General features: G+C 36.7%; 3 protein-coding genes across 15 annotated transcripts in view; all 3 read right to left on the bottom strand.

Moving 5' to 3' along the window:
* Nucleotides 1–7496, bottom strand: part of LOC111870592 (probable E3 ubiquitin-protein ligase HERC4) — a 100140-nt gene extending 92644 nt beyond the window's left edge. Inside the window, exons 1-4 of one of the 2 annotated variants that reach the window (XM_023862994.2) lie at nucleotides 6593–7496; nucleotides 6015–6204; nucleotides 5069–5179; nucleotides 996–1118 (exon numbers count right to left, since the gene is read on the bottom strand). In XM_023862994.2, coding sequence (XP_023718762.1) covers nucleotides 996–1118; nucleotides 5069–5179; nucleotides 6015–6204; nucleotides 6593–6673 — 505 coding nt within the window. In that variant the 5' untranslated portion in view covers nucleotides 6674–7496. The other variant, XM_023862995.2, reaches the window with a different exon arrangement.
* A 2819-nt stretch (nucleotides 7497–10315) lies between these two features.
* LOC111870598 lies at nucleotides 10316–13324 on the bottom strand. Of its 3 annotated transcripts, none has more exons than XM_023863017.2 (2): nucleotides 12061–13324; nucleotides 10316–12030 (listed from the first exon to the last, which is right to left on the bottom strand). In XM_023863017.2, exons 1-2 carry the CDS (start codon nucleotides 12277–12279, stop codon nucleotides 11455–11457), a joined length of 795 nt encoding a protein of 264 aa, XP_023718785.1. In that variant the 5' UTR covers nucleotides 12280–13324; the 3' UTR covers nucleotides 10316–11454. The 3 variants fall into 3 exon arrangements, with proteins under 3 accessions (XP_023718785.1, XP_033609806.1, XP_033609807.1); XM_033753915.1 differs by having other exon boundaries at nucleotides 10316–11635; nucleotides 11756–13324; XM_033753916.1 differs by having other exon boundaries at nucleotides 10316–11562; nucleotides 11683–13324.
* Nucleotides 13325–15539: 2215 nt separating this feature from the next.
* The window catches only part of LOC111870596 (tolloid-like protein 1), a 181436-nt gene continuing 174238 nt past the window's right edge, over nucleotides 15540–22737 (bottom strand). For all 10 annotated transcript variants that reach the window (XM_023863013.2, XM_023863014.2, XM_033753912.1 and 7 more), the window contains exons 18-20: nucleotides 22210–22423; nucleotides 17832–18082; nucleotides 15540–17015 (exon numbers count right to left, since the gene is read on the bottom strand). In XM_023863013.2, the coding sequence (XP_023718781.1) occupies nucleotides 16845–17015; nucleotides 17832–18082; nucleotides 22210–22423 (636 nt within the window). In that variant the 3' untranslated portion in view covers nucleotides 15540–16844. The remainder of the gene's footprint in view (nucleotides 17016–17831; nucleotides 18083–22209; nucleotides 22424–22737) is intronic.

The raw sequence follows: 22737 nt of genomic DNA on the forward strand, positions 1-22737 counted from the left end.
TCAGCGCTATTACACTGCCGGGTTAGCATTCTAATTACTCAGGCATTCCCTGTTACAATTCTTTGTAGACCTAAACTTCCTGGGCCGTTTCATCACGGCTACTTCTTAATCTTATAGTCTAACTACTATTATTCCAATTTTACCCCAAAACTATATCTACATGTACGTAACCTTAGCGGCATTACAATGAGGAAGGACAGGCATGTGGAGATGATATCTATGTGGACATTGCCGGTGTTGCCCCTTTAGAATAGACCCGTGTAATATGTAAATAAACTCTTCATGTATATAATGGTGAAAAGTGTATAATAGTGTATAGTGCATAATAGTCTGCCATTAGGCACTTAAAACTTAACATCGGATGTCTGAACATCAAGGAAATAAACCACCATCACTATGCAACACAATTAGGTAAGAAGTTGTTTCCTTTTGAGAACGCCTGTACTTGATCCCCCGCCACTACCAATACTTCTCCTACTCCGCGTCGGAGGACTGTCAGCTCTAAGTACTGGAGCTGTACTGAATGTGGGTAAGAGCGGCTGTAACCAAAGTGTTAATAAATCCAACCATCTGAACTAGAACTCGCCATTCTCATCTTGCATACCACCCTACATGTGACAATATATATATATATATATATATATATATTCACACCAGTCTAATTCCAGAATCATGAATATCCTATAGCTTGAGGCCATATATCACAATGGCCTCTTTAAAGTAAATGAATGTCTTTGTTTTATATATTTTTAAAGCTCTTAATTGTTCACATTATGGTAAAATAAATGACAAAGAAATTATAAATAACTTGTCATATTTAGTTCAATTATCAGTTTCTTGTTGCAGCTTCATCATGATCATGAACAAGCTTAAGCCCCAGGTTATTTCCCAGTAAAATATTACATACATTTCTTATTTCTTACGAGTTACCTCAAGCTTCACACAGCTCAGAGTATGAACACATTTAATTCCAGCCCTGAATGACCTTAACTTACCCAGCTGCCCATGTGAATCAGAACCCCAGCCGAAGACTTGACCCCATTCGCTAATTGTCAGAGTATGACAAGCCCCACATGATGCTCTTATTATCAGGTACTGTGATAAACTATCCACCTTTCCTGTAATGAACAAGAAGAAGAAAAAGACATAGCAGGCAAATGATTATTTAGTATAGCTGTAGCTTATCTAATTACACAGTCAGCATCTCTGATTATACATATATAAAAGCATGAATTTCAGTAAAATACTTCCATACATATAGACTTGAAAGGATTCTGACGATGGTGTATGCTCTACTGAACTATAAGGGTTACTTTGAATTTATCCATTGTCTGGTATATATAAGACAAAAAACTACAACGTTTCGGAGACAAATTTATGGTAAGCTAGGCCATATAAACAAAAACTGTTGGTTTAAAGATAAGGATAAGGCAAAGAATAATAATCACAACAATCAACACAACCAAAAATTTAAGGGCAAACAGTCTTCTGAATCAGTTAATAGTACTGATGACAATAAAGGAGGATCCGATCAAAGGTATAATGAAAATAAATGGAAAAATTAGAACAGTAAAAAATCCATGTATGTGGTATCTGCCTATCATGTTAAAATTAAGGATGATGCTTGGGTAATAGACTCTGGTGCTTCACACCATATGACCAGAAATAAGACTGTTTTGCAAAACAGGGGTAGTCTAATAAAGTTTGCAAGTTAAAAAAAACAGTTTACAGACTAAAACAAGCCACTAGGTCATTGAATAAGAAAACAACAGAGGTTCTGAAAAGCCTAGGGTATAAGCAAAGTTGTTCTGAACCATGTATTTATACCAAACAAAAGGGTAATTCTATAATTAATATAGCATTGTATGTTGACGACTTCTTCGTATTTCATAACGACAATGTTGAAATTGAGAATTTAAAAAGAAAATTGCAACAGTGTTTTAAAGTCAAGGATTTGGGACCGGTTAATGTCTAGGAATGGCAGTGAACAGAGATAGGGCAAAGAAAACTATAAGGTTGACCCAAACTCAATATTTGAACAATGTTCTCAAGAGATTTAATATTCCTAATGAGACTAAACCAGTTAGTCTTAATAAAGCAGGGTTAGATTGAACACTGATTCTTACTTATCATTCAATCCATGTAGAAATGAAAATAACATATGCAACACGGTTTCTGGATCAACTGCCCTTTCCAGTGCCTCCTGTGGGCTTCTGTTCCTCTTCCTTCCCTTCTACCTATTCTTTTCCTGTATATTTTGTTCCCTTCAGTACTTTTATTTTATCCTTATTTTTAATTTGTACAGTTTCATTTTGTCTTTTTGCCTCCTTTACCTAGCAAGATTTCCTTCTTCCATTTTTATTAGTTATGTTTTATTTCACTTTAATTTATTTCATTTATCATGTCTTTACTCTTTTCCTTACTTCACGTTACCGTCTTCTTCCAATCTTCAGGCCTCTAAGAAACTACAGGCAGGAGTGGCATATGGCTAAATATCCCAGTCACTCCAGATAGAAATGTATCAACTTCCTCAAAACTCTTGTCACTTCATGGTAAAAAATTTCCAGACATTTTAACAAAAAATGGTCATTAGTGTCATAATTCATGAATATTTTTATTTACATCACTGGATAAATGTTTAGATTATTTCCAAATTAATGGTCACAATATGATACAAAGATCAGCTCATATAATAAAGAGCATGGGGGGNTTAAAATAATGCCCCTCCCCCAAGAAGCCGATTTATCTGTCCTGTCACACTGGCCTTGGCCACAGATTCCTACTTAATTATGTTCCCATTAACTTTCTCTCAATCCCAGTACATGTAACCCTTTCACGCTATCACTGACAGTTTTACTCTGCACTCTACCTTCAAAAGAGAGCCTGCAGATTTCTCAAAAACATTGGTACCTACCTACTGAACTACATCCCAGAAGACAATAGTCTTCATAGTCTGTCATGAAAGACTCAGATCTTACACTTTAATCAGTACCCATTAGCCAAGAGGTTGGGTGGACCTCACAGCTGGTCTGGACAATGTGGAGAAGAGAAAATTCTTGACCTTACTGGGACTTGAACTCTGGCCCCTTGGTCGTCCAGTCTGTAGCCAGTTGCTATACTGACTGCACTATCCCGGCTCCCTTGAGGCCTGGTACAGTCAAGAATTCTCTCTTCTCCACGTTGTACAGACTGGCTGTGGGTTCCACCCAACCTCCTATCCAATGGGTACTGGGGTCTCTTTCCCCACGGATAAAGCGGCCAGGGTGTGAAGCTGACCACTTACCTCCAGCTAGTGCTGAGGTCAAGAAAATGTGGATCTATACATCCACTCCCCCATACACCTTCATGGTGGAGTGCTTAATTAGTTAAGCACAGGGACAACTTTACCTTTACAACTTATGATATGTGCTGATGAATAACACATATAACAAAAGAAAAATGTATGAATAGGAAATATAAACCAATGATTGTCTCCCCTCCATGTTGTCCAGAGTGGTTCTGGGGTCCACCCAACCTCCTATCCTATGGGTACCAGGGACTCTTTCCCCAGGGGTAAAGCAGCCGGGGCGTGAAGCTGACCACTCACCTCCAGCTAGTGCTGAGGTCAAGAAAACATGGATCTATACATCCAATCCCCCATACCCTTTCATAGCAGAATGCTTATTAACCTTTAAACGCTGGACTTCGAAATAGTGGTAAACTTGAGCTGGCCGGAGTTTATTTAAATGCCCGCTGCGGGTGCTCGTTTAAATGCCCGTTGCTCCCTTGTGTTTAAATGTCCATTCCTGTTAGGCGATTAATCAATTTTAAGCGTTGTGTTTAAAAATGCTGTATCTAGCTCAATTTTTATGATAAATGGATGGAATTAAATGTGTATATATCCGAAAAGAACATAGTGTCGCATATTATAACGGAAGATTTGAAATTTTTAATACAAAGTATTATAATCTATTTTCAATTTTTTGTGTTTTAATTTTGATGCATACTGCAAAAATGGTTTCCCAGTTCTTCACAGAGTTGTTCTGCATTATAAATTCATTTCTGTTTGAAACACTTGACAAATTTTAGCAGTCCCTGGTGTCATAAAACAGATGGAAGCAATAATATCATTTGGTCTTCTGCTAGCACTGCTTACACCCTTCGGATTTTCGAATCTTTGACTGAAGGTCAGAAGAATGAAAGAATGGCTATTCAAGAGAAAGCTAGAGGGGTCCCTTCTTCAGTGCTAAAACCTTCCGTTAGAGCTGCAAAAGCTTACTGCCCCTTCTGTTTGAGTGAACAGACAGCTGCATCGTGGCTGAGATACAGAGCGCGATCTGTTTTGTGTGCGTTCGTAGTGAAATTGAATACTGTAGTTTTATTTGAAACTGTATATACATCAAGCAGGTAACAACAAAAAAGGTATGTACATCAAATTTTACAATATATTTTTAACATACCTATCTGCAGAATCTGCAATAAAATTACTGGATCGTGGATAAGTTTTGGCATAACTCATACGTATATTTTTATTTGCTGTTGTTCAGTTAGGTATTATTTTAATTCCTCTATTAGGGTTTTACTCAAGTCTGTCTGGTAATTACTACATTTAAAAATAAATATTTAGGACTGTGCATGCGCTTCTACTAGCGGCGTGTGCGCGCGCTTCCCCTAGCGGAGTTTACATGCCTGAGTGGCCAAAACTGGGTACTTTGGCCACGACGACCTTACTCATGACTGGCACAAACGGGGCACTTCGGCACTTAAAGGTTAATTAAGAACAGGGGCAACTTTACCTTTTTTGTACACATAATACAAATGCTTGTCAGTTTACAAAGAAAATAACTCTTCCTGTGAGCACTGACTTGTAATTTTATGAAAACAAAGTTCTGACAACTTGTTGAATAACCCAATTACGGCTTGCATCCTGTACCGTTACAAAATTAAATTCTGGAATTGTGTACATAAGTGAGTTTCATTTATATCTATGCTCCCTGGCAATTTCTTATAAATAAGACTTTTTTTTTAAGTCAGAAAATCTACCATGGTCATGAAGTAAATAAATTAAATACTGTCTATAAATACTTACCCGGTTTCTTGCAAGGTTTCTCATGACCCAACTGACCATGATCATTACTTCCACATGTATAAACTTCACCATTTCGTGTCACAATGACAGTGTGGTAACTGCCACAAGCAACTGAAAGCATATAGAAAAATGGAACTGAAGTGAAGTTCAAGATATTGTGACATGTAGACCCATTTCTGGGCAGTGCATGCAACAACAGAAGGGGGATTAGAAGCGGAGTTTTCTATGTAGTCTGCACCATGCCCGGTAATGGGCAGCAAGCCAATACACCTGCATTCTGACAAAAGACGGGGGGTTTTCTGTGTGGTACATAGGTTTTCTGTGTTGTGTGGTCCGTGCCAAGGAAATATAAGACAGTCAAATTCTGGAACCAGGGCTGTAGGAGTACAACAGAGTACAAGAAATGAATCAGCTGTGGGTAGGATATAGCCATGGGAAGCAGTAGTTGAAAAAGAATTAGAAGTCAGCTTGTGAACACTTAGTGTGAGATTTAGAAAATTGTCAGACTCTTTTAATTTCATTGCCAACTAGTGTGTATGTGTGTGTGTGTGTGTGTGTGTGTGTAACAGTGCACTGTAAATTGTGTAAATCAGTGATAGTGCTGTATTGCTTGTAACAGTTGATTGTGTAAGGTGTTAATAAATCTATTCACCAATCAAAACCCCATCTATAGTCACTAATACACGTGATAATTCCCATATAGTTAACAAAATCAGGGAAAGCAGAGCACTAATTTGCTGTTGGTCTTTGCCAACACAGTCATACTTTGTTTCGAGTCCCATCATGGCCCATTTTTGCTCATTCCAAGATCACTTATGTGTTCTGAAATGAGGTCTACTCTTTGATGAGTGGAATGGTTGGTCTTTCCGAGCTGGCACCACATTTGTTGTACCATAGGTTTATTATATGCGCGTGTGTGTGTGTGTACATAATCCATTAAACTCACCTTCTTTTATGTTTGTTGTTTTGTTAAAATTCAGTTCCCGTGGTAACAAAATATGTTCTTCCTCAATACCACCAAGCCCCAACTCTCCGTTCACAGTATTACCCCAGCAAAACATATCAGATTCAGACTGTAAAGGAAAATCTCCCATCCACTCGGCACTGGAATTTTGATCTTTCCACCATAAATTTTCCTGGAGGGGAAAGTGAAAACCAATACACTACCAACATGCACTTAAACTGATATTATCTAACCTAAAAATGAAATAGCAAACTCATCCTCATTATCAAGATACTTCGTAAAGACTACAAACGTTGTGTTTCCAACTTATCATGAGCTCAGTGTTATCATAATTTTACTGCAAAATGATAACTATATTACAGAACAAGACGTCACCTACTGTTTTACATCTAAATATACATTACTGAATGCATAATTAAAACGAGCTTCACAACAATTAACATCAATCAGTTCTTACAAGTGAACTGCTCTGCATTTAGATGCTTGTGTATTGAGCATGTAAATTCGAAGGCGTGAAAGAAAATTCCAGACATTCAACACCACTTTCAAATTGAGATTACCTTTTCCCACTTGAATGTGCAGTTCTGCATACAAATAACATTTCTTCCGCCAGAGGGTTCTTTATGGCAATTCCTATGCATATGGCCTCAGTGGTTTCAGTTCTAAACTGTTAACGCGCGAAGTTTTCGTTTGTTATAATCTGTTGGTCGGAAACGGAGGTGTGACTGAAATATTTAGTGTAACATTCGAATGGGGTGGCAAAATGAACTCAATTTTTTTCAAAATATTTGTGGGTTTTACCAGTATTTCCGTCAGCGCAAATAATTACTAGGAGTTTTCAGCCCATCGGAAGTAGCACTGCAGTTTGCCCGAGTTCACATTGCGAAGAGGACTTCATGAGTATTTCGTGATAATGAGGGACTGGACGGATGTTAGGTTAAATTAAAACAATTTATGATGACTTATATAAGAGTCCTTGAAGATACGAGCAACGTATTCCTCTAAAATCTTAGTATCCACCTTCAAGACTAAACGGCTGAACAGCTGCACGGTGTCACCATATTCGCCGAAGGATTTTCTTCATTGCGGGGAATTATTTTCACATATATTTAAGCCGCTTTTACGGCTTTTACGGACCGGCCTAGAGTTGTAAATATCTGTATTGAAACAGAGGTGAACTTTGTGTAAAAATTGTAATTTTTTGGCCAGCATGGCTGGCGGTATAGCAACTGGGCTGCAGGTTGGCGGACCAAGGAACTGGGGTTCTGTCCCTGGCTAGGGCAAGAGATTTACTCTTCTCCATAACGTTCACACCGGCCCTTTGGCTCACCCATCTTCCTATAGGATGGGTACCAAGGGAAGTTTATTTTCGGGTAAATCAGCCAGAGCGTGGAGCCAACCACTCACCTCAATCTAGTACTGAGGTTAAGAATGGTGGAGCTATACCTCCACTCCTTCATATATCTTCATGGCATGCTGCTTAATTAATTAAGAGTTAATTTTTTCAATTTTGATTTTTTTTAAAAATGCACTGGGAAATGTTAATACAAAAAGTCTATTGGCTGTGGGGCTCACCCAGCTTCCTGTACAGTGGATGACAGGGTTGTTTCTCTGGAGGTAAAGCAGCAGGTGCATGAGGCTACCACCCACCTCCATCTAGTGCCAAGATTAACAATGACAAAACTCTTATTTCAATTCAATTTTATTTCATCCATGAATAATATTATACATGATATGGGACAAGTCAAAGATTAATATTAATACTAATACTAAATAGTAATAAGAATATAATAATACAGAAATAGTATGCCAAATTATAATAAATGATAATAATAATAATAATAATATAGTAATACAGAGATAGTATAATTAGTCTTGAAAACAGTTTCTGTGGTCTTAAATCCTCCATATGTCCTATTGTACCTTTACTGGTGGTAATGCCTATGGAGATTTGATGGAATGAGGATTGGCAGGGGAAACCGAAGTACTCGGGGAAAACCTGCCCCAGCGCCACTTTGTCCATCACAAATCCCACATGACTAGATCGCAGCGGTGGGAAGCCAGCGACTAACCACTTAAGCTGTGGCGCGGCCATTCAATTCAATATGACAATATAATAATAAATGACTATAATAATTTAGCAATCTTGAAGTGGTCTGTGGTCAGTTTCTGTGGTCTTGAATCTTCTTTAAGATGGCACTAGGCAGATAATTCCCAGAAGCAGTCACGAAGTGTTATTTCCTGGAGAGAGAATTGAACTGAGCAGTAAGCGTTCTCATGACTTATATTATCCAACACTATGAGGCTAATTTATTCTTGGTATATATAATTTAGACTGACTAAAACTCTTTTCTAACAAATAAAATACTCACCTACACTGTAAAAATAATAAATGAACTGAGCGGTAAGCGTTCTTATGACTTGTATTATTCAATACTATGAGGCTAACTGATTCTTTGAATCTTGGAATATATAATTTAGTCTAACTAGAACTCTTTTCTAAAGAAGTAAGACATTCGTCTACACTGTAAAAGCAATGATCAAACAGGAAATTTTTCAAAGCTTTCTTGAATCTGTATAGAGCTGGTATCTCCTTAATGTAATATGGTAAATGATTGTACATACGAAGTCCAGTATTAATAAAATTGTCTTTGCATAAACTGGTATTACATGAAACAATATATAGGTCATCTTTTCCCCTTGTATTATATGAATGTATTTCTGAATTGGTTGCAAGAGTCTTCAAGTTTGATTTTGTGTATACCAGCGTTTCATAAATATACAAGCATGGTAGGGGCAATATATTTAAATAATTAAAATACTGTTTACAACTAGTAGTTTTCTGAATTTGCATCATAGCTCTAATAGCTCTCTTTTGCAACTTAAAAATCAATTTAGCATTTGGTGAGTTGCCCCAAAATAATATTCCATATGATAACAAAGAATGAAAGTAGGCATAATATAGAGTCCTAACAGACTCCAGCCCTGATACTCTTTTTACTACTCTTAGACCAAAGCATATTTTACATAACTTTTTTGCTAGTTCCTGGGTGTGCATAGACCACCTTAAATTCTTATCTAGCCAAACTCCCAGAAATTTTGAATATTCTGAATATTTAATGGATGTATCATGAAACTTTATTGGAGGGCATTGAAAATGTAGATTTTGAAGCTGGTGAAAGGATATTGCTATTGTCTTCTCTTTATTAATGATTAATCTGTTCCTTTCAAACCATTCTGAAAGTTTTTTTACTGTTTCCTCTACTTTACTCTGGACACTGTCTATACTATTTCCTGTTATAAGAATAGTAGTGTCATCTGCAAAAAGTGTTGGCTTTCCATGTTCTAAGCTAGATTCTAGGTCGTTAATATATATCAAAAATAACATTGGTCCAAGAACAGAACCCTGTGGAACACCATATCTTATTGGTTTCTTTTGCGATAGACAATTAGTAATTTCATTAGTTTCTTTATGTCTATAGGTAATTTCCACTGTTTGTTCCCTGTTTTCTAAATATGATTGAAACCAATTTTGTGCAGCCCCTCGTATTCCTATTTCTGCCATTTTTCTAAGCAAAATATTATGATCTACTAAGTCAAATGCTTTTGACAGATCCAAGAATAACCCTATACTTATTTCCCTCTCGTCCACAGATTTATAAACCCTTTTAAGAAACTCTGCAATTGCAGTATTCGTTGATTTCCCTTTACAGAAGCCATGCTGTTTATCACTAATTATACTATGGTTTTTTAGAAATGATAAGAGTCTTGTCTGCATGATTTTTTCAATTATTTTTGAGAAAACAGATCAGCGAAATTGGTCTATAATTCCCAACTTCTGTATCAAGTCCTTTTTTGTACAATGGTTTCACTTTTGCAATTTTTAACTGGTCTGGAAAATATCCAGTTGAGAATGACAAGTTTATTATGTATGTCAAAGCATGTGTTATCTTAGGATAACACTTCTTAATAATATAATCTGAGATTTCATCTACACCGGTTGATTTTTTGTTATTCAATTTTTTTATTATGCCTGCCACTTCTACTTCTGTAGTTGGATTTAAAAACATACTGCCACTGTTATATTTTTTTGCATTGACATTAACTTCAATATTTTTTTGTAGTGGATTTCTATTCAAGATATCGTGAGCAATGCTGGTATAATAGTCATTAAAGACATTAGCTATGACTTTTGGATCCTGTGTATTTGTCCCATTTACATTTATTTCAATATTCCTAGTTTCTTTTTTATGTTTGCCTAACTCCTGTTTAATTATGTCCCACATAGCTTTAGATTTGTTTCCTGCTGTATTTATCCGTATGTTATTAGATAATTTCTTGGCCTCGCTAATTACTCTGTTGTAAATTTTCTTATACCGATAATAATATTTTTTAACCTCTTCTTATATGTTTCTTTCTTTCATTAATCTATTTAGAAACCTGAGCCTGGTGCTTGATACCCTTATACCTGAGGTAACCCATTTATTTCCTAGTTGATTAGTTCTTACCCACTTTTTAGGCATAGCTATGTTATAATAATACTGGAAAGTACCTAAAAATTCATTATATGCATCATTAACTGAAGTTTGCCTAAAAACAAGTTCCCAAGACTCCTCCTCCAATAGGTAGTTTAGGTATTGAACATTCTCTTCAGTACAAAGTCTAACTGTCCTGAATTCTTCTTTAACTGCAGCTTGCCTCTTTTTATTTATATGCTGCATCTGCACTTGTAATATTTGTGCAAAATGATCAGAGAATCCTGTTGCAATTACCTTAAAGTTGTAATCCCATAAGTATTTATTTAATATTATTTGATCTATCGCTGTTTGACTTCTAAGTCCTATTCTTGTTGGGACATCAACTATTGCTTGTAGACCGTATGAATTTAACATTGTCTGTAATTGAGGATTTACATTGCTACCCAAGAAATCTATGTTGAAATCACCTACAATAATAATGCTCTTCCTTTTGCTTATTATATTATTTATTATAGTATCCAGGATTTCAATAAATGTGTTAATATTACTATTAGGAGTTCTGTAGATACAAATAATAATTGTATTAAACTTGGTAAGTTCAACCATACTGGCCTCGAAGTGTTCTTCTTGGATCATGCTTTCAAACAGATTATAGGGCTTTGCTTCTAGATTTGATTTAATATAAATACACGAACCTCCATGCCGTTTGTTTTTCCTACAAAATTTTGAAACAAGGGAATAGTTTTTAAAATTATAATAATCAGTTTGATCTTCTCTCAACCAATGTTCTGTAATGCATAAGACATCCAAATTTAATGCTTTATCAGTTAGTAGGACTTCTAAACTTAGCCTTTTGTTGTTTAAACTTTGTACATTTTGATGAAATATTTTAATATTGGTACTTATTTTATTAATATGTTTGAGGGTACCAGCACTATATTGATCTATAAAAAATCTTTACTTAACTTTACTGGGGGCCTCCTCCTTCTAGTTGACATGCGTACTTCCTGTTGTTGAGCTCCTGTAGATGGTGCCATACAGTTGGGAGATGTGTCTGCTGAAGTCCTCTCCTCTTCTTTCCCATGGTTTACTGCAGCCTCATCGTGGACAGTGTCTTCTTTGTACTTTAATGGGAGTGCTCCTGTAGATGGTGCCATACAGTTGGGAGATGGGTCTGCTGAAGTCCTCTCCTCTTCTTTCCCATGGTTTACTGCAGCCTCATCGTGGACAGTGTCTTCTTTGTACTTTAATGGGAGAGCATATACTACTGCTCCGAGCTTTTGTTGAACCAATTCTGCCATATTGTTGGGAGATGGGTCTGCTGATGTCTTCTCCTCTTTTCCTCCATGGTTTACTGCAACCTCATCATGGACAGTGTCTTCTTTGTATTTTAATGGGATAGCATTAACTACTGCTCCGAGCTTCTGTTTAATCAATTCTGCTACCTGCTGACACATTTCCCTTTTTCCTTTGCTATTTGTGTGCAGACCATGTCGTGTGAAGTGCTGCCTATTCAGGTTTACTCTTATAAATGATACATGTTTATACAATTTCAGCCTTTTGGCTAGATGTCTATTGAATGACTTAACCTCTTTGTTAACAGATGACCAGTCCACTAAATCATGTCTGTGTAGTACCTCCATAACCATGATGTTGGTATGACTGTTCCTCCTTACAAAGTTAATTATATAACTTAGGCCTTCTTTTGCACTGTTTTTACTAATATCATTAGAGTCAGTATATACCACTATAACATCATTCTCTGACATGTTTTTCTCAATATTAGTGGCTAGTATATCAATGGTTTTAGCACCCGACTTTACTAAACCACTGACACCAAACTATTTAAATTCTGTCTTAATAGGTCTGCACAACCTCTTACTTGACTATCCCCAAGTAACAAAACTTTGTGTTTCCTAGGCTTTTCTTTTGCAGCACCACAAGCTTCATCTTTGTGATTTTGTTTCTGATTTGATTTATTCTTGTTAATGGGTAACATATCACCAATCTGCACTTTGTTATTACAAGACATAACCATACCATTTACTATCACTGGAATTTTATTTATCATATGAGAATCCTCGTTTTGTTTGTATTTGTTCACACTTATTTGACTTACTCCAATATGGGTGATATCTGGAGCAGCTCCTCTAGCATTTGTTAATTCAGCGTCATCATTGAGGTTAGATAAGACATCAAAACGATTGTGTGTTTCAAAATATATTTCACTGTGGTCATTAAACTTTACCAACGTGTTTGGATGCAAGCTTATTGGTTTTTGAGTCCAATTTCCTTCATGAAAAGGTGACTTTGATCTATCTTCATTATTTCGTATAAGGTTAGTATCGGCCTCAGTCGGATTTTTCACGTCTTCTAGGAGTAAATCTATAATTAATTTCGCTGTCTTCAGTTCCTTTTGGGCACTGAGAAGTTGGTTTTTTAACACTTTACATCTTTCGCAACTTTCATCTCTTCTTTTGATTATTTGACTTGTAAAAAGTATGGATTCTTCGGTATCCTGAACTCTTACGTCATTCATCTTGCAAGAAGGTCACTTCCCACATGTCTTCATTGCATGGCTTTTAACTAAAAACCAGGGATAACTGCTGTGCAGTATAACTATAACTCTGTGTCTCTCAAAATAGATGGAAGGGAAATGTCAAACGACTTTCCACCATTGTCTGAATCAAATCAGTGAGGATACCTAAGGCATGAACTTTCTTTGCCAGCTCAAATGCTGGGGTACGAGTTTGAATCCCACTCGAGGCGTGGATGTGTTTGTGCTGTTTCTGTGTGTAGGTAGCAGCCTTGCGATGGGCTGGCCCCCTGTCCAAGGAGTCCTACCGACTGTGTACAGGATTAAGAAACAGAAAAACAGCCAAGGTCCAAAGGACTATAGACCCATACAGAGAAACGATAACTGTATGGGATGTAGTTCTTTTGAGAAGCTAGTAGTCACTCAGCTAATCATGAAATCTCTTACCTTTTGTGAAACCTGAGGGCTTATTATATGTTAACAAGAACCCATCACTGGATCTTATCCTGAGCCAATTCTTCACATCCAATTCACCTAAAATCCACTCAGTGTCTCCTCCCATTATGTGTAGGCCTCACAAGTGATCTTCTGTCATAATAAATGCTGAAAAATATGAGGTTGTTTGCAAGCCTCCTGAAAATCCTTCAACCACTGTGCACTACCTAAGAATACAGTCAAATAGATTCCAAGAGAGATTTGAATGATCCTGGCACCATCTTCCAAATTACACCACAGAATACATGATTTCACTTCTGTAGTTCATTGGCTTCTTATATTATGCAAACCTTAATGTCAGTAATGTTTTATGCATATATGTTATCAATCATGCTTGTAAGTCTTATGTAAAATTTCTTTTTATAATTGGACCTCCATTGAAGATGGCAGTATATGGCTGAAACATGCTGGGCTTCATGATTATTTTATTAAAAAACTGGATGCATTAGACAGTACTTTTGTGTTTAATGTACGTGTAATGTAAACAGTGCATAGATAATAATGACCTCTGTTAAGTGGTAATGAACTTTTGGCTTCTATAAAATGCTAGGAATTTTATAAAGTAGCTAAGCAACTATTGGCATCTCATGAAATGTTCAACTCCATGGAATTAAGTAGTTATTTTTTTTCATACCATGCAGGCCTTGATGCTCACTTACTGCCGATATAAATATATTGTTTCAAATATTGATTATTCTATGTTTAATACTATGTAGAGTCGTAAGGAAAGGGTAGGCCAAGCTGGAGCAACACCATTGTTGAACCAAACAGCTGATTATGGAGGCACATTGTTCCCTTACATTTTGGTTTTTTGTTAAATGAAGCTTAATTTCTGCTGCATTTTGTTCACAATACAATCATTAACTGGCAGTGATCTGAACATTTACAATGTAAATATAATTGTGGACACCAAGCACTAACATTGTTTTCTAAATATGTAATCTCAAACTGACAGTGACACAATGACAGCTTTAACAAGATGATAACTATATTGTAGTAACTGTTCCTGTGACTCTTGTTTTAAGAATTATATCACCCATGGTGGTTCTTATTACAGTATCTGGGAGTTGTGTGTTATTAATTCCGATGAAGTTCTAAGAAAATTGGAGGGTGGGGGTGGGGGGTGGAATTTCTCTCAGTCTGTGGTATCATTTACACTTGTGACAGCCCTGACTGAATGTTCTCAAGTTTGGTCTGGTTGTCATACTGTAAGACTGACTCTTGAATATTATCCACCATGTGAAGTAGAAATTATATCTGCAGTGTCTCCAAGGAAGGAGGGGAAATGCCAACTCATGTTAGCTGATCCAGTGTGTTATCACCTGGTGCCAAACCTTCACATCCTCTTATAAGACAGATAAGGGGTGGTTTCTGTAACAGCTAGAAGAATGCTTGCTTATACTTATTGTTGGCTTGTGTGGTGGCATCTTACATTAGGAATATATTGCAATTGGAATTTTCAGTAGAGGTGAAAGATATTATTCCGGAGTTCACAATAGTGACAGGATGGCTTCAAACACCTGATCATTCTTTGTGTACTGAAAAAGAAACATTCTAATTCATTGTCGCCCCACCTTCAATAGTTGGGCATTCATTTATTTTGGTACCAACCACACATAAAAGAGTCAGGATAGTTCAGTTGGTATAGTGATGGGGTTATGGGCTGGATGGTCAGGGTTTGAATCTCAGCAGGGGCAAGTGATTTTTTCTCTCCATAGCATCCAGATGGGCTCTGGGGTCAATCCAGCCTCCTGCTCAATGGGCACTGGGAGCAATTTTCTTGGGGGTATGGTGGCTGGGGCATAAAGCTGAGCGCTCACCTCCATCTATTGCAGACGTCAAGAATGTTGAAACTATGCCTCCACTCCCCCATATGTCTTAATGGCATAGTGCTTAATTAATTAAGCACAGGGATAACTTTATCTTGATTCCTTTACCACCCACACATACTGACTGGCAAAGAAATTATTTTAAAGTATACAAAAATAATTTGCAATATTCTCTGTTAAATGGTTGAAATTTATTTCACATGACACATGCTATAATTTGATGCAAGAAGTTGAGTAATTTGTGGACAGCCTGATATAGAGTAGGAATGGTGAATAACCAGCCCTTTTGAGCAGCAAACAGGTGAATGGTGTTCAATCATGTCCAGCAGTTGATACAATGCTCACTTACATAGTCTCCTGCATATTAAAATGTTACAAATACAATACCATTTTTAACTGACATCCAAATTACTTGCACAGTTATCTATCCACTGAATGCTATGAAAATAATGTCACATACTTTTGTTGATGCCTTCATCATGTTTATATAATTATGTCTCATAATCATATGAATTCAAGATGCTGTGGAACACATAAAACTTGCCTGTTTCTTGAACAGCCAGTGTTTTAATGTTGTATAATACATAAAATATTTTTGTCGTGTCTGATACCTCTTATCTTCAGGGGAAGTAACATGATATGATCATTATCTTGCAATTACAAGGAAAGAATATTAACTAAGTTACTTCAGAAATTCTTGAACCCTCCACTGTGAAACCAAACCCAATTAATGGTTGCTTACATAAGGTCACTGTCACTTTTAAATGTTTATATCCTTTATTTTGCATGTGCAGGAAAGAAAGATGTAGGTCACATTATACCAGCAATGCAATATTGTTACATGGTCATGCATCTGCTAAGATGAGGGATTTGTAGGTCAGAACAACAAACCTGTTCATTTGATTGGTGACTGGCATAAAGTCAAGGATATCATCTAAATTTGTTATTAAAGAAAAATTATTTGAATGAATGATATTTATTATAGACAGATCCTGATTATGATGAATGAACAATGGTAAAAAGTGCACCCTGAATACAGGCAAGTATCATGGTTTGTCATTAATTCCAACATGTCATGATCTTAAGAATGTTATTTACTGATATGTCCTGGCATGAGCAGCCTGAGGAACCCTAAACATCTGAAGGGCAGTGACAATAAACAACACTCATTATCTTCAGAGAAATTCCTTGCTAGTTACTTTCAGAGCTCTGAAGATGCTATATTACATGCAACTTTAATTTCTTGATGGAGTACTCAAGTACATCACTCAATCTTGGGCACTACACCAGTCTTGGAATATTCCTTCAAGATAATAATATATGAGATCTTTTAAAGCTTTAGTATTTCCATCAGTTCATGATATATATCAAGAGAGCCAATCCTTTGCGTCCAATTAACACATTTCAATCGGACAATTTGCCATCCTTATGTGTACCTAGCCTGTACTTGTTTTATTCGTTCTGACTAAAACCATTAGCCGTCTTGACTATCTTCTTCCTCTTGAGCTATTCTATCTGCTATCTCTTCACTTCCCATAGGATCTGTAGCAACATATGCTGCTGAAAATCCTTTGTTTATTATCGTGTCATCTGAACGAAAACGGACTAGTAGAGCCTCATTCATAGAGACAATGTCAGTGGGGTTCTGTGGAACACAACAAATGTTACCTCATTTACTTCGGTTTTATAATGAAGAAAAACGATGCTGGTTGGATCAGAGGCTCCAATCTGTACTACAGCTGTCACCAGCTAACTTAAATAACATATTTTCTGGGATACCATACCATGTTATGTGATGAAAATCAACCAATGTTTTGTAGGGACACATCATCTCCATCCTCAGGGTTGAAGAGTAAGTCAAGCAAGAAGGCAGCATACTTCCTCTCTACTTCATGCTGGTCTCTTGCTTGACTTCTCTTTAACCCTCAAGTTGCAGATGACATGCTTCTCAAAAATGTTGGTTGACTTTCACTAGACTACATGGCATTTTATCCCAGAGGACAGAGCTCATTCAAAGCCACTGCTATGAGATCATCAAATCCCACTTTATCAACACTTTTCCAACATACATGAAATGCAATTATTTTTAAAAAAGTATCTGGTGATGTTACACTTTGAATATTCAGCTATAATAAACGTGGTACATGTATGAATTAGTTCAATACAGCATTTATGTTACACATCACAAAGAGCCTGATGTTGACATGCAGATGTCACTGTTCTAAAATTAATGTAACACCTGTTTAATCAGTAAATGTTTATAGACAAAGGGAAAACATACTAAGTTACACTGAGTTTGATGTTATGCCCATGAAAATTGAGACTGTGTTAGCAAAGCTATGATGGACCAGATTTTTCATCTGTATAACCACATTTCATCGTTAATTACAACAGTTTCCATCATTCAGTAACTGGCAGTAAATTAACCCAAAGTTAAGTAACACTGTATTTATTTACTCACAGAATTTCCACAGAAGCGGCCATAAGAAGGTCCACTGGCATCAAGACCAGAATAGACTTCAACATAATCATAGCCACAGTCCTGTTCGTCTTCAAGCTCAAAGGTGAGGAAGGTTAGGTGTACATTGCGACCAGGCTGTGCCTCAATGGACCAATCACAATCAGCTCTGTTTTCATAATTGTGATCACCATACTTTGAATGTGAATATAGATGCTTGACACGATCAGTAGCCTGTAGGTGTCCACCACAAACTGCCAATACAACAGATAAAATATATATATGCTGAAATATTGTTTTCAATAACAGAGTAGGTGACACACGACATATGGCTAGGCTTCAGTGATTTATTGATTCAAATTAAAATAGAACTCTATTGCATCCCAGCAGAAAAATCATAACAGACATCATTTATGTACCAGCAGCAACACATAATTTAAAACAAGATAATTTGTGAAGATTTATGATGACCACTACCATTTTCTTTTTTACTTTTTTTTTTATTATTATTAGTGGGGTGGGACTGAGTCCACTTGGTACCGTGGCCACTATTGGCCTATTGTGCCAGACCCAGATGATAGGTGATGGTGATTGCAGAGCAATTTGTGGAATGAAGATGGGTAGGGGAAACCAAAGTACCTGGAGAAAACCTGCCCTAGTGCCACTTTGTCTACCACACGTCTCACATGACCTGACCCGAGCTTGAATCCAGGCTGCCGTGGTGGGAAGCCAGCAACTAACTGCCTGAGCTATGGCACAGCCATGTTCACTATCATACTCTTTAATCTAGTATATTTTTCTGGCAGTAAACAACAATATGTAGGACTGCCACATTTCTTTCTGTAAGGAAGGAAATCAGGCTAAAAATGGTCTGAAAGTCATCTATTTGGCTTCATGATAATTCCAATTTTCTGTAGAACACTTTAGAATCTATCCAACTTTTTTTAAAGAAAGAAAGTGTACTACTTTGTTCTATATGGTGATGCTAGCAAGATGAATAAATTAATTGTTATATGAATATGATTTGTTTCATTCTGGTCCGTCACAATAACAATTACAAATTATAAATCACTCCGTCCAATGTGACCTGTTATATGAATAATTCTGTTTTTGGGATGTGCTGTCATGCAACCTGGTATGTCTTCATTTTATTCTAGTTGCTAGGTGAGACAGTCTTTTGATACTTATGCCACAAGTCAGTTCCAGATAACATATGAGTTGAAACTGGTAGAACAATAACTGACTGGGAAAACTTCAATCATTCATTCATTCATTTATTCAGCATTCCATAAATCCTTACATGGTTAAACACCAATGGATATAGAAATAGTCAACATGAGTAAATATCACATACTGCATCACAATTGTGTAATGTCATACCAGTTAAAAATATTAACACTATACAACATGAACAAAAACCATAATCTATAACAATAAAGCACTATCAACTACCACCCGTAGCAAATCTGAAACTTTAATTGTTGTCACAGTTGCACTGTTGCAGTACTTAGACAGAAAACTGCTCCGGTGCCATTTTGTCCACTGCAAACCCACATGAACTGCCCTGAAATTGAATCTGAGCCTCTGTGGTGGGAAACCTGTGACTAACTGTTATAAACCTTTCCCCCAAAGTCTCAATAAAGATCTACCAAACTTCATGGACTCATAAACAGTAATCTTTGCAGATGTATAATTTATTTCTGTGTGTAGTTTATACTACTGGTAATGCAAATTCTTACTATAATAAATTTGTCTGACAGAACCTTGAAATTTTGATCCAGTCAGGTTTGCTAATTGTTAACATATAAAAATGTGCCACGTGGAATTAGAAGGCATGCTTATGGTTTACCTCCATGCACACTTATTTGCCTATTTCAAATGGCTTATTAGTTATTACAAACTGAAAGGCTGAATACAGATTTATCTTGGCTGACATGTTATGTAACTTCTACACAGAGTAGTTTTTGCTTCTTGCCAACTGGAAAAACTTCACGGAAACACCACCTGATGGCTGTAACATGAGGGCTGCTTACAGGGGATACATATGAAGCAAATAACTACAAAGAACACGTATGAGTGGACAATTCAACAATGATGTTCACATCAATGGATGCAGAGATTACTTTACTTTATTTATTGCATTCTGTCAATCCATATAAGGTCAAACCAACCTATTGGATATAGAATCTGTCATGTTTAAGCATAAAATAATAAAATATACATACATAATCATGTTTGAACATGAGATAATAAAATATACATTACTTACCCATACAATGACAAATGAAAACACTAAGAACCACTATAAATTAATTCAGTCCTATACAGTAATACGTAGGTCATTTCAGAAATAATGCACACAATTTTTTGTTTACGTCCATGTTTATTTTTTTTAAATGTCTCTTTACAGTCCTTCACTATAGTCCCCCTGCTTCTCAATGGCCGAGTCCCAACGTGTGGGAAGCTTTACTATTCCATCCAGGACACCATCTTTGTTTATCTGTTGAATGGCTCGGGTAACTGCAGCAGAAAGCTCTTCCAGAGAAGGAAGACCACGGCCTCACATAGGTTGTTTCAACTTTGGGAATAAATCAAAGTCTGGTGGACTCATGTCCGGGCTGTAGGGAGCATGAGGCAACACCTCCCAACCGTATTGGCGCAGCTTTTCTGTTACAACATTCCTGATGTGCGGGCGAGTGTTGTCATGGAGAATGATCGGCCCAGCCTAGAGCAACTGAGGTCGGTTTTTGTGCATTTTTCTGCACAAATTTTGCATAAAATCACGATAATAAACTGCTGTGATACTTTTTTCCCGCACGGAACTCTGTCTGTCATGATGATTCCTTTGTGATCATAAGCAAAGATCATCATTTGTTTGACATTTCATCAATAGCAGCAAGTCGATACAAGAATGCTTGACCTTCAACATCGAATCTTTGTTTCAGCAAGGTTGCCATGTCGAGGCATTTCTGCTTCTGTTCAGGAGTCGAGCAGTGAGGGACCCATCGTGCAGAAATCTTTCTCTTCTTTAAATCATTTGTCAGAAAGTTCCTCACATGTCGCACGACAGTCTTCTTCAAGAGCATCTGACACAAGTTTCACACTTCGTTCATCTGTTATGTTTTTGGCCTTCCTGGCCTTGGATCATCGTTTATGCTCACACGGCTGCCACGAAAACAACTAGCCCATCGAGAAACTGTATTACGGTCCACTGTTAACTCGCCACAAACTTCACTTAAAGCACTGTGGATTTCTGTCTGGTTTTTCTCAAGCCCTGAACCGTGAGGCTCACTGTTGTTGAGTCATCTACTCCGCACTGTTGCCAACCTGTGCATCATTTATGAAATGACCCACATACAAACAATAATACAAACACTGATACAGTTGTAGTAGATACATAAACTGTGTAATTATATTATCGGTAGGAGAGACAATCAAGACAAAGTGTTCACTGAAAAGTTGATTTATAATATTCATCAGTATTAAATCACCACCTGGAAATGGTCCATACTGCTTCTGGACACACGGCCAGATTCTCCATTTGGTTTCACCATTATATCCAAGAAAGGCAAATATGCAAAAATTAAACAACTTGAAAACCTAACAAATCAAGGGTGTATTGCCTTATTACACTATGTACAGATACTTTACTGTAAAGTTCCTAATGGCTGTAACCAAGACCCATAGGGATCAGTCAGTACAGTGACTACTTATTGCCGAAATAGTCAAGTGATGATTCATGTCCTTTTTGGGCCACTGATATTTTTCAGAATGACTTTGGATAGCACTGTTATTCAGAGTCTAATAGTGACTCTTTCCACATGAGTAGCCTCCTGCATTTGCTCTAGTGATCTGACATGTCTGTAAAGCTTTAGCTCTATGCCTCCAATAAGCCTGGTTTACATGGGTCACAGACATATAGGCGATTTCACTTTCATCTTTACCTCATAACAAAATTTAGTACTGAATCTACTAGTGTAACATTATACCTATTACATGTTCAACACTGAAAAAATATCTGACATAATCATTTGTACTGCATTAGCATTATTGAAACTCTTTAAAATTTTGTGCTTGGTGTGCCCTGCAGCAGTTTAATAAATATCTGTAGCCCATGCAAAAACGGCCTGTAAAATTTATAGTTTAATATCTGATCCTCTTCTAACATAAATGAACAATGCATGTCTTGATAGCTATTATGTGCATAAGTTTATTCTGAGTTGATTCAGTACAAAAATAACACCCGCAGATATACAGTTTTCAATACAAATGTTGAAAAATGTGAATTAGGACTTGGCATCTGTGACAAACTGCTTGGTACCCTTTGGGGTACTGATAACACAGTCTGAGAAATACTGCTTTGGAGAAACAAAAGATATACCTGTTGTGTGGCTTGCGAAAAATCCCTTTCTCTGTACAGAGGCATCTGATTTAAAGACCAAGAACATCTGATTCCCAGTGGCAATAATTGGGTGTGGTGGTTTGGAGCCGCAAAACCTTCCCAATGTATGTGATTCAGGGGAATCACCATCATATAGTACAATGTGATCATATGCACACTCCTGATGGGGCTCCAATTCAAACACATTGAATAGCTAAAACATTATAAATGCCATTCATTCATTTATTTGCATTCTCTTAATCCATACAAGGTCAAACCAACCTATGGGATATAGAAGCTGTCAAGATACAAATATAATATAAACATAAAATAATGATATATACATACATTCATAATGAGCACAATAAGGACATAAAGTAAAACACAGTATTGCATAACAGCAGTGTCACAAAACATATTTTGATCAAAGACACAAAGCAAAACACAGTATTGCACAACAGTGTCACAAAACACAGTTTGAACAAATACACAAGATAATAGTGAAGATAATGAAACATGAATGAATTG

The sequence above is a fragment of the Cryptotermes secundus genome, unplaced genomic scaffold (genome assembly GCF_002891405.2).
Source record: "Cryptotermes secundus unplaced genomic scaffold, Csec_1.0 scaffold296, whole genome shotgun sequence".
NCBI lineage: Eukaryota > Metazoa > Arthropoda > Insecta > Blattodea > Kalotermitidae > Cryptotermes > Cryptotermes secundus.